Raw genomic sequence first — 15,127 nt, 5'->3', positions numbered from 1 at the left:
TGCAATAACTTTCTTTTCCTCTTTATTATTTCTCTAGGTAACTTAACATTTTAAAGATCAATTTTACCATTTTCATTTTGCAATGGTATGTAATATTACTACAGTTTCTTATGTTCCTGTCACATAAACTATTCTCTACACGCTTTAGTTTAACTATAAAATACAAAGGTCTTTTTCACATAGAAAATATTCACAAACATTATAAGTTACTTCCATTTACTTTGCAACAGTACTATGTAACTCTTACAAGCTTCTTCAAGTTTTAAATTAAAATGCCTAAAGTTTCTTGTCAGCAACTTACAAACACATCAGTCTGTACAGATGGAAGAGAGAGCTCATCACAAACTAATCCATGAACTGCCCACCCAAACATCTCTAAATCTTTTAGTTTCGAATTTACAGGTGTCATTTTAGTCAATTTCTACATTTCATGAGAAAATTAATTTCTCCTACATTCGCTTATTCCAGTTACCATACATATTGCCTGCAAAAAATTGAAGGCACAGGAGCCCAAGTGCAGCAGAGCAATGACTGCTCCCCTCTCATCATGGAACTGCACCACCCGGACCAGGAAGACATGGTTCCACCACACCACCTCATGAGAGGTCTGCAAGCACGTGGAGGTAACTAACAAACACCCTGCTGGGTTTCTGAGAGTATCTCCCCATCTACCTGTTGGTTTCCAGACAGCGGAGCTATGATCAGGATGAGCAGCAGTAGAACCACTATGTTTAAAACATCTCTTCTTTTGATGCCTGCAGATACACAGATAGTAAAAATAAAACTACATGATGTCTTCTACTCCATGCCAATTAAACCAATGCAAAGAAATGTTACAACAATCACAATTACCATTTCACTCCTTTCTAAGGAACAGCTTTAAGCTTCTGATGCAACTCAGGATAAAGCCATTTTATCACAGAACAATTTTTTATTAGCTGGTTTTCACCAGATGGGCATTGCAGCCCTCTCACACAATGAAATCAGTAACAGAATCTTTACTGGAAGCTCAGAAACATGTTTACTTAATATACAAGAAAAACTTATTTACAACAATCAACAGTAAACTATGTACAAAAAAATACAAGAGACATTTCCATGGTAATTACTGTATAAATTAACACAATAAATAGGAGGGAAGCAGGTCCCATTCTTAAGGCACAAAACCTTCTTCCCAAGACTGTACAGGGATTCACTTGCTTCCCTATGCTTTTGACAGGATCACAGGAATGGCGGGGAGACCCCTGAGGAACAACGGTTGGTAGATGGTGATACAGACATGCAGTCACTGCTGACAGTTGTAGAAAAACATCATTTTTCATCCTTTCCTTTTTACAGTACACACATCTTAAGATACAAAATGTTTTGTGTAAACAGGTTTGTTTTTTTTTTTTAATCACATAGATAGTATGCACAGTTTTAAATAATACTAAAACAATGAACAAAGCTGTCCGTATGATTTGAAAATTTCCCGGGACTGGCACTGAAGGCCTCAGCAGAGATGGAAGCTCCTGGGTGCTTGTGTGGCTCCAGCCAGGCCAGCACCTCAGGGCCAAGCAGCACAGCTCCCCTCTGCTGCGAAGAGCTGGCTCCTGCTGCAGCAGGGTATGTGTGCTCTCACCATTAAGATCCCACAAGCAAAACCAGCCCTCCCAAACATAGCCCAGAGCAGGACACTGCTGAGAGCTGCTTCACAGGCCAGACCTCCCTTGAGTCTCCATTGCATGCAATCCCATTTCACTGAAACATCACAACACAGGGTACGTTATTGCCCAGAATCTGCCATTAAAGTTACATATACAGGGCAGTGCCAGAATGTGAGATAATGTACTAAAACCTCTTTCCTAGCAAAAGAAACTGTATGCCCAGCTCACTTGCAGACACTGCCCCAGTATCACTCCCAAGGGTGAGGGATAATAAACAGAAGGTGCCACATGGCTTTCACATGAGGAGCAGTTTTCAAGAGACTAAACATACGTGTGACATGTCCACTTCTAGCTTCCCTCAAACTGGTGGTTTACCCAAGACTGCAGCAGAGTCTCCTTTTTGGCAAAGCAGCAGATCTTTTACTGTCCTATTTCTTTCCTGAGTTTCTCTCCCACAGAAAATCACCAGTTGCCATTAAAAGGAACTTAGAATAATGTAGCCAGAAGTTCAGCCTAGTTCCCTACTTTGCAGGTAGCTCTCACTGATGTTTTGAGACAAACTCTCCTCATCTAACCACAAAAACTCTGCAACAGGAATCTGCATTACTGCAAGACACATAGAGCTACAACCCTTTTGTTTGTTATAAATCTTAATAAATATGCAAAGGCACCCAGGTTAAATGCAAACCCCATTTTTTAGATTTTAAAAGAAGGCAGAACTCCCTCCCCACCTCTGGTAAGCAACAGACAGGAATATACTGGCTATGAACCCTTTGATAAAATGTGTGTGTACACAAATAAGATCTGAACCCATAAACACAACAGATCACAAAAAGTAAAATAAATGACGATTGGCCTATGCAGGCATCATCTCTCATAGCAGACGGCAAATGGCCATCCGGCCTCAACAGATATGACATGAATTAAGGAACATGACTGAATATAAAACCTCTTTGGATTCCCCTATTACTCTGAGCAGAGAGGAGCTGCTTCTACCAAGGCAAGAATTTAATCCCCCAGGAATTACGCGAGGCAAGCACATACTGCTTATGCATCTTTAACCATGAGGTTGCCTGGAGAAAGTTGACAGTCAGAACAGCTCCTTTACCATAGAGAGGAACACACAGAGATCTCACCTCTTCTCCAGAGCTATCACCTGCCCTGTGCTCCCTGCTGCGCTCTCCTGGGCAGGCACACAAATGTCCTAACCATGTATGCTCCTGGGGTCAGGCAATGGGGTGCACCTTACTGTCACCAGGTCTCCTTAGTGTAGGTTCCTCCTCATTTCCATGCAGACTCTGCTCTGTGCCTTAACAAGCAAGTGGGCAAGTACAGTACATCTACAACTCTTACTTATCTGATACCTCAGGAATTCAGCGCAGTGAGGGAGCCTGTACTGATAAAGAAAAAATATGGCTATTAAGGCAATTGCCAATGTATAGATAGGAGACAAATTCAGGGGAGAGCTAAACACATTTCTTGATCAGTCCCCACAGTATTTGTAGCAGAAATTTTGCTAGCTGGATCAAGCATGTTTAGTCATCTGTTAACTTCTCATGAGCAAACCCTGACACTCACTAGGCTAAGAGGAGACACGGATGACTGACAACTAGTTAAAAACAAATAGAGACAGAATAGTCCATGGTGAAATCTTCAGAATGCAATGGAGTTTGAACAGCATGAAATCAGCCCGTAACCTTTTTAAGCTGCCAAGTCTTCACATGAGATCACTTGACTGTTTAGACCAGAGAGCTGATGTAAGTTAGATAAAATCCTTAAAAATAACAAAGAACAATGATGTCCTTAAAAAATTATCTTTTATGCCACTGCGTATGTGGCTATTTTTCTGTCTGCAGCTTTAGCCAGACAGGTCCCACTGTGTAATAATAAAAAAAATAAATAAATACAAAATGACAAAGTAATTAAAAATTTCTGCTGTCTCTCCAGCTATAGAGCACTGAATGTCCCCAAATTCCCTTTGCAGTGATAAACATGGCAATGTAACTACGCATGCTGGTTTTCAGGTTTTAACAGTCACTCAGCTGGGGTCAGGCAGTTCAGTGGAAATTTGAAGAGCATCTAGGAACTCTGATTCAGAGGCACTAATTTTTTCATGCTCCACTGCTGGTGGTACCAAAGCCAATTTACCAACATACTGCCATTTTCATTGTGATGCTCATCTGCTCAGTAACAATCCTCCTCTCAGTGCTCTTACAGGAGCTCTGATGTTTGACAGCGCACTGTATCTCCCTCAGGGGTACAACCCAGGAGGACTGCACCACCCTTATCTTTTGGTATCCATCTTGGAGTGAAGAAGCAAGGCAGCAAGAGAGAGAAGCAAGATGGGAAAGCCACTAAAGGGAAGACAGGTGAAAAGGTGCAGGTACTATAGAGAAATCGTATCAGGGTTTTTTTTGGTGACAGAAATAGTCTTCTGTACTACAAGCTGAAGTAAAGAAACAGCTCTGCTGCTTATGGCCACAAGGGTAGCACTAAATGGGCAGGAAGATGCTCCTGGACATTGCCAGTCATGCTGCTCCCTCCGCTAAGACAAATTGTTCCATATCTCACTCCATTACACTACACTTCTCCACAGCCCAAGCAGCTAGTTAGCATTCCTCTCCCTTTCATGTGGTCTCCTGAAGATGAATTCAGATGGTGGAATGTCACAGCTGATCTCCTGTAACCTTCTGGCTCTCTGCAATTTTATCTTTTCTTACTGCCAGGAATTGTTCACAAACAATTGTTTGTGATGCCTGAACACCTAAAGGTTGTACCATTGCCACTGGCTGGAAGAGGAGAGCCAGGTCCAGCGGAAGACTCCTGAAGGTGGTGCAAACTGCTGTTTGAACCACATGCATTGTTTGTTGCAAGGCATAAGTGAGTGAGAATCACTGGGTATTCATCAGCAAGAGGTCTGTACTGGCTTTGAACTTCTGATGCAAATCGCATGCAACTACAGATGCATTAAAAAGCGAATATTAAGATACAAGGACAAGCTTTGTCCCACGTAAATGCTTTAACCATACAGGTGCGACACAGATCAGGGGAGAAGTTTTGGGTCTGAAAAGACTGTCAGATGCTCCTGAACTAAGACTGGCCAATATATCTTTTGCCCTGAATAATTCTACTGTGATGAAGTTATCCAGTAAAGGTAGCTGTGTTGCAGTTCTCAGGAGTCCTGCACTGTCACTGGAACCAGAACTTCCCATGTTGGATGACACAGTTCTTCAAACAGCAAGTGAATTCTCTTCCGGGAGGCTCTAAGTGGCTGCAGATCATTTGCCTCTTGACTGAATACAGCCGTACCCCACAGGAAAAAAGGTAGCACCATGCTTGGTTGATATGAGCCCTGAACAGCTACAATTTGGCTGTTCAGTAGAGACAGTTGTGAGCACATCTCCTCTGTGAGGTGACTGCTGTGCAGTTAGGGGGAATGGTAGACACAAGCTGTGAAAACAGAGGTTAAACCTCGCTGGCAGGAATACTCCGGCTCAGCTCCTTGATCCCATGCAGTATCCTCTTCATGTGACCTACTTTGGTCACACCCAGGTCCTGGAAGAAAAGAGAAAACCTTACCTTAGGTGAAAGGTAGGGGGGAAGTTGCAGGTGGCCAAGCAATGGTTACAAACCTAGTCAGGCAGTTATAGAGAGGGGGAAAACAACCAGAAAGATTACAAACCTGAAGGTTATAAATAGAACCTCAAGCCATTTAAGTGTCAAGAACTATCAGAGCATGACAGGGTAATAAACAGAGAACAGGCACAGAGCAACAACTGCAGAAATGCAAATTGCTCTGACTGTTAAGACCAAAGCAAGAGAACAGAAAAGAGCATACAGATCTCAAGGGCCTAAGCTAGGAGCCAAAACATGCAGGAGGAACCAACCAGTCACATCAAATAAACATATGAACACTTGGGTACCATGCAGCAAAACACAAGCTGTAGCTGGCTGGCATGCAGAGGAACCAACTACACAGATTTGCTACAGCAAACCTCAGAAGGGGAAGACAGTCAAAATCACAAATGAAGACCCCAGGGACATTCAGCAAATGCCATGCACTACTTTACAACAAAGTATTTTTCTGCAATGTGCAAGTCACCAGAGTGGTGACATAAGTCTTTTGCGCACGCAAAGAACCACCACTTTCAATTTTTCTCTGTAGAGAAAGTATCTCATGGTTCAGAGATGAAAACTTGCACAGTGTGGTTACTGAGCACTATTTAAAAAGATCCTCTCCATCTAGCAGCCCCACCAAAAACCACAACCATTTTTTGTTCTTGTCACAAAGAAGTGTGCTGATCTGTTTGTCCAGTCACTGCAACACAAGAACCAAATTTTCCCAATCACAACATGTTCTGCAAAGATGGCACAGTAGCGAAGTTGAAATTTTCCAGTCCACCATTAAAATCAGAGACTCCCAGGAACACTAACTACACAGACTGTGTGCTGCACTGTATTACATCTTCAGGAAGGTGTGATAGGATTTGACATACTGTCCCTCAAGTAGCTGTTCTACCTGCCTGCTATTAAAAATCAGCTGACCTCAAATGGTGAGAAAACAAAACGAGGCCGCAATGAACCTGGAATGAACAGCGGGCAGACCACTTCCAAGCACATTCAGCACAGAAGATCATGCAGATGCAGCTGGCTATTTCTCATGAGCCAATCATGAAAGTACCTTGAGGTCCCTCCGTTCGAGGTGCAGGAGCTCAGAGCCCCGGACGTCATGCCGGATGAAGATATCCTTATACTCACAAAGACTGAGATGCTCAAGCCAGGCCGCAACCTCCTCCGTTCCCCAGAGGTGAACTGTCAGAGATGGAAAAGCAGGAGTGCATTGAGTACCCAGAATCCCAGAAGACAGTGAGAGATGAGGACACCATCAGCACTCAGTGCCAGAAAAGGAGGGCAAGCAGTACCACAGCCTCAAACCAAGGGGAGGGCAAGGACTGGTAGCACGATCTACTATATCAAAGGAGGTAGGGCAGAGAAAGGTAAGAGGCATTCTCTTAAGCAGAGGCTTGCTGCAGTAAAGCCACAAGAAACATTGCAGGTTTGTTTTAACGGGACTGGATATGGTTTTAAAGTTTACCATGTTTAAGGAAAGCAAGTTCATTCCTTTGCTTACGATACAACAGATTCATGAAATATGTCATGAAGAATCCAGCACAGATTAGTTTACTATTACATACAAGCACTTGTGCTCAGAAAATGTAATGGCAACCTCTCTCCCATTGTTTGAGGCAGAGAGGAAGAGTTCAGACCTCCATTTTCTTGCACAGCCTCTAAATGAGAGAATAAAGTTCCCAGGTTCTGGGAGACAATAAATGAGCACCAGCCTGTCAAACAGGAGACTGTATCCAGAACTCTGTGGCAGAGGACAGTACCCAGGAGCCCACAGAACAGCTAGGACTTCTGAAGTTTAGAAGGAAGTCTTCATAAGGAGAGTATAAACCAAAAATCAACTAACCCCATGGGAAAGAAAGCTTTTTTGTTGATTAATAGGCAGTTTTTATCTACTGATCAGTAGGATTCAAGGTCAGGGTGCACCTGTGGTGACGCTGATCCCCAGACAATTAAACATGAAACTTGATTAAAGCCTGAGGGTGAATCAATAAGAAAAACATCATTAACTGTATCACAAAGAATTCAGAGAATTAGCAGTGTAAAGACTGGAGTTGTGCGGACTTGGGCCCCACAGTCATTTTGGTATCTAAAATGCCAAAATTCTCAAATTCACTTCACTAAACACCCCTAAAATATCCCTAAAAATATCTGGACATAGGCTGAATTCTTCAGAGGGTACCGCCTGTTTCTGCTCAGGAATATTTGTGTTGTACTGGGAGATTTAGACAGAATGGAGCAAAAAGCTGCTTTGCCACACGAGAAAGACAGACTAGACTTTCAAGAAAAGGCAGATTCACATAAAACAGAAGAAGAGCACTTGAGAGGAAACAGAACAGCTAGGGGTGCGACCATACTGATGTGGCAGAAACACAGTGAAGAAACAGACTTGGTACCCGGCAATCCCATGCTACTATGAGCCTCCTTATTTTTGTTGTTCTTCTCCTTTTTGAACTTGGTCACCAGCCGGAATTTGCCACTGCGGCTGCGTTTAGAGTAATCCAGCATCTGGTTCTGTAAGAGCAAAAAGGGAAAATCAGGCAGAGTCATACATTGACTGGAATGGACCAAGAACTGTCAGGCTCAGCTCCCTGACCTTGTAAAAGAGGAAAAATATTTCTAAACTCATTCTGATCAAGACAGGAAAGGAAACAGGGAAAGTTGATCCCATGTCAGGCAAGGGACCTTAGCAGGATATTACTTTCTTTAGCCCTTGGGAGTCAAATTTCCTTCTTAATGATTTTCTCACATCAGTCATATTATTCATGGGAAGTCAAACACTCAAAGCCAACTAGTGAAAAAGAGAACAGCTAGGGAAATATAGTCTTGGTCCTCCTCACCTCTTCATCACAGGGCTCCATAAGCTGCCACAGCCAAGGGATGTCTGCCAGTTTCCTCAGCTGGAGGTCCATGTCCGCCAGAGCTGCTTGGAGCTGCTCCTTCTGTGGAGGATCTAATTGCTGGATCAGAAATGGAAGCAAAGCAAAGTTAAAAGCCATATGGTGCAACGCACAATCAGGCCCATGCCTTGAAATTCCTAGCTAACAAATCAGTTCCTCCTTTTAAAAGGAAACGCGCAGCAGGCACTCTGCCTAGACATTACCAAGTTAACAATCTTAATCTTTTCTGCGCTCCAAACTCCACACAAGTCAGTTTGACTGCTCATCATGCCTATGTAGCAACACCACCCTAATTCCTGGATGGTAACATTTAAACTGACTTGTTACAAAGACAAAGAAGATCAAGACCAATTGCTTGCCAAGGCAACAGTAGGAGAGCAGAGAAAGGGAGAGGCTGCTTTACTTCTGCTTTGTGCTTCTTACCAGCGCCATCTTGCCTGAGAGCAGCAGCTCTGTCTCATTATGCAGGGCTTTGACATTATTCACCATTTCTACCACAAGGCTGCAGTTCAGACCCTGTAGGGAAGCAATTCGTGCACAAATTAAGCCTGGAAATGCAGAGGTCTGAGCAGTCAAAAGGAAAAAGTCCTAGATAAGCAAGTCCTACTTTTGGTCAACCAGAAAGGAAAATGAGCTATGGAACAAAGACAAAATGGGAGATGCCAGGTGAGTGAAGTACCTCTGTAGACTTGGATTTAGCGTAGACCTTGTCCATAGACTTGGAGCTGGCATTGACAGCATGGGCAAGCTCCTGTTCCATGTCCTGATAGGATTGGGCTATTTCCCGAATGCTAAAGAGAGAATTACAGATTTCATCAGCGTATGCTAAAAGCAGAAGTTCTTTTCTGACTGGGTATCTCCTTTGAATACCCATCTGAATGACAAGAGCAGGGAGAAAGCATGGGAGGAGCACAGCCTCTGGCAAAGCAGAGCAATTCCCCCTGCTGTAGTGAGCACGCATAGGCAAAGCAAGGCAGATTTCACATGAGCGGCTCCAGGTGTGTATTCAACTCTGCACACAGGTTGGGATCAGTTTGAAAAATGACCTAGATGCTTTAGTATGGCCACAGTGATGGGAAAAACAGCTGCACGTATACAGGTTAACTAAAACTTCTCTGATGGGTCTTTGGGAATTTTCTCTCAGATGCCCAGATCAAGGAGCTGAATGCCCAACTAAAGGATGAGGAGATCAGCATACAGTGACTTCCTCCACAAGCCTTTGCTGAGCATCAGGGGTTATAAGAACTCATCATCTGAGCTCCTAGAGAAGTCTTTGTTTCATTCTTGATAAAAATCATTGATATTCAAGATAATGGGCTCCTTCACAATTAAAGGATTCCTGCTGGCTCATGAAAGTAACTTTTGTCCAGAATGGCCAAAGGAAATGTATTCAGTTTCAGTCCTTGTGCAGCTGGGACAGTGCACAATGAATGATGCTACTACGCGCAGTGACATGGACCAGCACTACAGAAGAGTGAACAGAAATATCTCCAGAAGGGACTAGGAAAAAACTTCAGGCACCAAAGGAGGGCTCTGTTAACCAAAAGCAAATTGAGTCCCACCTGTGGATCAGAGCACCTGCAGCTTGACCAAACTGGTTGATCTGGGTGGATTCTTCTTCGGACATGATCTCTGGTTGCAGAGAGAAAGAGGAGGGTCGGGACAACTCACACTTCTGTTTGTCCTCCCAGGACTTCAGGGTACTCTCAAATGCCTAAAACCACAGCAAGCAAACTGTAAGATACCTTGTAAATATCCTATAAAAAACAATAGCTGTGCCTATGCCTGTAAAACATGTAGATCTGGTATAGACACTTCTCATTGCAGGACTCAGTTATTCAGATACTTATAACTTTGCTAACTAGCTGTCTGGGCTGAAGTTTTCCGTGCCACATGCTTGCCTTGGCTCAACTTTTCCTTAAGGCCAGTTCTAGTCAAAATTGCAGGCCAATTCTAAGGGCCAGACCAGCAAAACCGACCAAATCCCCACTGGTGGCAGCCTTTTCTTTGAGTAGCTGTATCACCTCTACACGTCAGTATTACTGTGACATCTCAGAGCTGGAAATTAAGTATGTTCAAGGCTCCTCTTTATCTAGAAGTAAATTGTGCCTCCCTGGTGAGCGAAGCAGCTCAAATCAGAACTAGGACCTGTCCCACTTACACCCTTACTGATATTCCTGCTGGAATATTGCTGGAATATGCATATATATATATTTACATATGCAATGGTGATCTCAAGGATGGCAGGAAAAATAAAGATAAGCCCACAGTCAAGCCAAAAACTGAATGCTGCTCTGCAATACTGGAATCTCTTCCTCAGCAGCAACTCCATGCTTGCAAAACTAGGTTTGGAAGCAATGAGGAGTGGGATGGCACAATCATAGCCATGTCTTCAGATGGCCTAACACACAGCACACTCACTACAGGACTTGCGTGTCCTCTCTACCTCTTTGTGCTTCACTCCACCTCTCCCATCATACCCACATGTAGTCTGACTCTCCTTTTCTCCCTCCCACCTTTCCTGCAGGAATCCTGTCTCTCCTCTCTGCTATCTCCTTCAGCCACTCCCCCTCCAAGTCTCCATGTGATGCTGCAGAAACTCTCTCCAGGAAAGACTGTGTGCACTATTCCTGTCTCATCCTCTCCCACAACATTTACATCAAGGGGTGATAGGACAAGGAGCAGTGGTTTTAAACTAACAGAGGGTAAATTCAGGCTAGATACAAGGAAGGCATTTTTTACAATGAGGGTGGTGAAGCACTGGAACAGGTTGCCCAGAGATGTAGAAGCCTCAAACCTGGAAACATTCAAGGTCAGGTTGGACAGGGCTCTGAGCAGGACTTCCCTGCTTATGGCAGGAAGGTTGGACTTACTGACATTTAAAGATCCCTTCCAACCCAAAATATTCTGTAATTCTATGATCAAAATGTCCTTTTCCAGCTCAAAGCGTCTTGGGTATTGCCCTGACCTACCATAACAGGGGCTCTGTACGCCCACCTTTGCTTTCTTTTCATACCACCATACTTGTAACTTCCTGCCAGGCAATGTGCCTCAGGCCTGTATCAGACTGCTTTCCTTTTTTCCTCATCATTGATCTCTCTTTTCATGTTAGGCAGCAGGTCCTTTATAGAGGACTTTGATTTGTTCTGGAAGCTGGGTAAAGAGGTGTTATGCTGGAAAGTATTAACAGCTGCTATCAACCAAACTGTTCATATACAGAGCTGTGAGGAACTATAAAGCCTGTCTGTGACACAGCAAGGCCTTTATCCTTTCTTTTAGCTTTACACCATTCAGGAATACAGTAAACCAACTAGGACACTTCCTTATGTGTTGGTATTCATCAGATATATTTGAAAATTATGACATGAGACAGACACATGCTGCTGAACAAGGCATAAGGCAGTGCTTTACTTGGTCAAGGAGGTATAAGCCACATGTTGAACAATAATGAGAAATTAAAACAATGAGCAGTTTTCTCTAGACAATCCATGGTACTCAGTGAGGCAGGCATCCTGTGGAAAAAACAGCATGCAGGCGTGTTAAGAAATGCTGTCCCAAGGTACCTAGACAAGGAAGCAAAATAAGCTTGCATAAACAACCTAACTTCTGTGATTTCCCAAGTGGAGAATGTAAGTTTAACCATGTTCTTTCAAAAAAAAACCGTTATGGGATGTAGCAAAATACACTTCTTAGATTCACAGAGATAAGCTCACCATGCTCCCTGAGAGTATATGCCATCGAAACGTGTCTATACTACACAGTATATGCAAAGCTGCTCTTACCCTGTCTCGGGTGAGGGTTTGTGCCCTGTTCTTATGAACAATCCAAATGTAACCTGGAGGCTGGATCCAGGCTTCTCCATCCACTTGCACAGGAACTCCCTCTTCTCCAAGGATTACTATCTTCACTGTCCGACACTGTAAATGATTGAATCAGAGAAGCTCTAAAATGTGGTTTTCCAAAGACATTCTCTTTCTTTCAAATCACTTCCCCAGGTACTGTATCTTTGGTGCTACTAGAGGCACATGTGCCTGAGTGGCAGGGTATGCCTTGCCCTTGTGCAGCAGGGACCATTTGCTGTGTGTCTGGACTAATCTGTACTTGAGTTGCAGGTCTAACTCCTACCAAATGAGTGCTAGCAAACAATTATGTGCCCAAATTGCCTCTGAACATGCTCATTTTCAGCCCTGGTAGACGCTTTTTCCATGGACCAGAGACAGCACAAAGGAGGTCTTTACTGACTGAAACTGGCAAAAATATCACAAAATGGATTATGGGAGAGACAAGAGCTAACAAAAGCAATTGATACCTGTGCAATTCGATGATGCTGTAGGTTTATCACCCGTGACACTGCCATCTGCATGCTACCAAACACTGCTACCACCTCCAAAATCTTGTCATCAAAGGAGGGGGCTGTAAATGTCTACCCAGATAAAAAAGAGAGAGAATTCAGTTGATATAGAGCTCTGTTGGAGACCTTTACCCCCTTTCTGTGCAGATCTGGGGGTTGGCTTTTAATCATACTATTTAATCTGTATAAAATTAACAGCTGAGGCTAGAGGGTAAAGATCTGCAGTGAGAGAAACAGGAGCCCCAATACTGTCACTAGGCTTCCAGTGACAGCTAAAGTATAATTCAAACACAAAGGCTGTAGGCCACAAAGCAATCATTATTCTTATGATATTAGGCACTTTTTCATCTCAAATATACGTTTCTGAATGGATCTAACTCCATTTCCCTTCAAGGGACTTTACCACTCAGGCAGTCTGAGGACAAGGTGAATCTAAAGCACCTCCTGGAAGTCCAAATGGTCTGGTTTTGTTTGTTTGTTTTCTGAGTCATTATAGCCTGTTGGGTGTGAAGCTGCTGAAGACTGGATTTCAGTATCTTACTCATTTCACGTAGAAAGTACGTGCACCCAGGTCCCTTGCCCTCTTCTTCCAAGCAGTACTCTCAGGGGCTGTCCCTTCAAAAGCAACAGTAAGTAGAAACATTTCCCGTACTGCCTTAGATAATACTCACATCATCTTCCTTGGTTCCCCCCCAGAAGTTGGTGCCTCCTGCATAGCTGGGAATGTTGAGTACGGCAATTCCCTGGAGACTGGGCAAAGGGATTGGCCTCCCATCGCACTGCACAGAAAAGAAGGCAACATTACTCTCAACACAGCAGGACATAGCCCCCCCTGCCAGAGCACATGCTCCAAGAACAGAAAAGAGCCTGCACAGCTTAGTAATAAATTCGATTTTCTCCAGTTTACTCTTGCTTTAGCAGGGTAGAATGTATCCACTCATGTCTCAAGAACCACATCTCTTTTGTCAGACATGGATTTTAGAGAGATGCTGTTGCTTCTTTTTGCCAAACAGGAATAGGACACATATGAGACGCTTGGCAAAGTCTCTTGGTTTATTCCTCAAGAAAGGGGAATGAAAGTCCTGAAACACCTATGCAGTCTGCTGTGATAAGGGTCTCTTCCACAAGCTACCTCTTTATGCTGTACATGGCCTATACAAGAATACTTCTTTTCTAGTTTGGTGCACATTATAGAGTAGTTACATTCAGCGCTTTACACTGCACCTACTATCTAAAATGATGTATTCACATAAGATACCACATGTAACAATCTTACCTGTGCTGAATACTGAGTGGGGACAGCTAATACTTTCCAGCAGAATGACACTTTATGGGCTGAGAATACAAGTTATCTTGCAGAATCAGAAGAAGCCACTTTTAGCTAGCTCAGGGTGAGATACAGCAAGTACATTGTATCAGGCAGGCAAGAAAGAAATACCCTAATGTCAGCAAACAGAATCACTACGCCAAAGTCCAAGTGTTTGAAGGGCATCCCAGTTTTAGGAACAGAAGAGAATGCTAATTCCTCACCTCCAGTAGGACTTTCTGCTCCAGATTTTTATATGTTCTGTGTAGGAGCTCCTTGGTACCCAGTACTCCGTACCACATCATGTTTTTAGTACGACTTCTAAGGGGCCAAATTAAAAGAGGAAAAGTTAGCACAGGCATTTACCTTTTCACTTAGAAGGAAAAATAAAACACAAAGAAATGCTATTTCCTACATCTTAAAACACAGAGGTGCTTTGCTTCCAAACGGGTCAAGCATTCAACATGGTCATTGCTTGTGATAGAAAACTACTCCCCTTTAAATTAATGATAGGAACTGAGGATAACCGAGTAACACACGCTACCAGAAAGACACACAGATTCCCTGGGTACAGAACCTGTTAATTATCTCATACACCAGGACATCAACAGCATTTTGCTGTACCAGTTCAAGTATAGCAAATGTATCAATCACACATAAAGCATTCCAGGTATTAAAAAAGCCAAAACCTGAGGTTTATATTAAGTTAGGATCAAGCCAAAATCAGCCTCCACAGCAGTTAGAACTGAGATGTGCTTCTTTCACAGCTAAACAGCAAGCCCAGTAGTAAAATCTGTGAGATCATGAACAGAACCAATGCACTATATCCACACCAATGTAGCTACTCAAAGATCTTATACTAGCCACAATAGCATAATGAATCAGTAATAAATCAGTAACTTATCTCCTCCCTCATGATTTTAAGCCTTAAAGGAGGATTATGCAGACAAGAATGACAATCACAGAATATAGCTAATTGAACACACTTGTACACAATCTGCTTCAAAACCACACATAAAGTGGTTTCAGTCACTTTTGGCAGTGCCCAAAGGTCAGCCAAAGCCAAACCCACCTGCATTTCTCTGGGTGTTCGTCACGTTTGTTGTTGAAGTCCAAAGAAATCTTCGCATCCAGACCAATTCCAAAATAATTATTCATGACACACTTCTCTGTGTAACATTCACTGCAAAACAAAAGAACAAAAGCTCCCATTTGTAAGTCTATGTACCATTTGGTATACAGCTCACACACCTCCTTTAGCCACCTCATAATTCTTTTGCATAAAAAGGTGAAGAAG

At 43.1% G+C, this 15,127-nt stretch overlaps 1 protein-coding gene across 8 annotated transcripts in view; it reads right to left on the bottom strand.

Annotated features, from left to right (window-relative positions):
- Window positions 1-15,127, bottom strand: part of DGKD (diacylglycerol kinase delta) — a 64,664-nt gene that overhangs the window by 2,642 nt on the left and 46,895 nt on the right. For 6 of the 8 annotated variants that reach the window (XM_061465342.1, XM_061465344.1, XM_061465343.1 and 3 more), the window contains 12 exons: window positions 14,903-15,013; window positions 14,055-14,151; window positions 13,196-13,303; window positions 12,483-12,596; window positions 11,956-12,090; window positions 9,736-9,887; window positions 8,853-8,964; window positions 8,597-8,689; window positions 8,114-8,233; window positions 7,670-7,787; window positions 6,328-6,458; window positions 1,648-5,201 (listed from right to left, as the gene is read on the bottom strand). In XM_061465342.1, coding sequence (XP_061321326.1) covers window positions 5,112-5,201; window positions 6,328-6,458; window positions 7,670-7,787; window positions 8,114-8,233; window positions 8,597-8,689; window positions 8,853-8,964; window positions 9,736-9,887; window positions 11,956-12,090; window positions 12,483-12,596; window positions 13,196-13,303; window positions 14,055-14,151; window positions 14,903-15,013 — 1,381 coding nt within the window. In that variant the 3' untranslated portion in view covers window positions 1,648-5,111. Of the gene's footprint in view, window positions 1-1,647; window positions 5,202-6,327; window positions 6,459-7,669; window positions 7,788-8,113; window positions 8,234-8,596; window positions 8,690-8,852; window positions 8,965-9,735; window positions 9,888-11,955; window positions 12,091-12,482; window positions 12,597-13,195; window positions 13,304-14,054; window positions 14,152-14,902; window positions 15,014-15,127 lie in introns of those variants that run through there. The other 2 variants (XR_009745489.1, XR_009745488.1) reach the window with 1 other exon arrangement.

This window comes from Pezoporus flaviventris, unplaced genomic scaffold (genome assembly GCF_033815535.1).
Source record: "Pezoporus flaviventris isolate CSIRO_AGI_PZ_B2104156 unplaced genomic scaffold, CSIRO_AGI_Pfla_v1 ptg000040l, whole genome shotgun sequence".
Classification (NCBI taxonomy): domain Eukaryota; kingdom Metazoa; phylum Chordata; class Aves; order Psittaciformes; family Psittacidae; genus Pezoporus; species Pezoporus flaviventris.
Note: the sequence above shows the minus strand (reverse complement) of the source record. Positions and strands in the feature narration are given on the sequence as shown.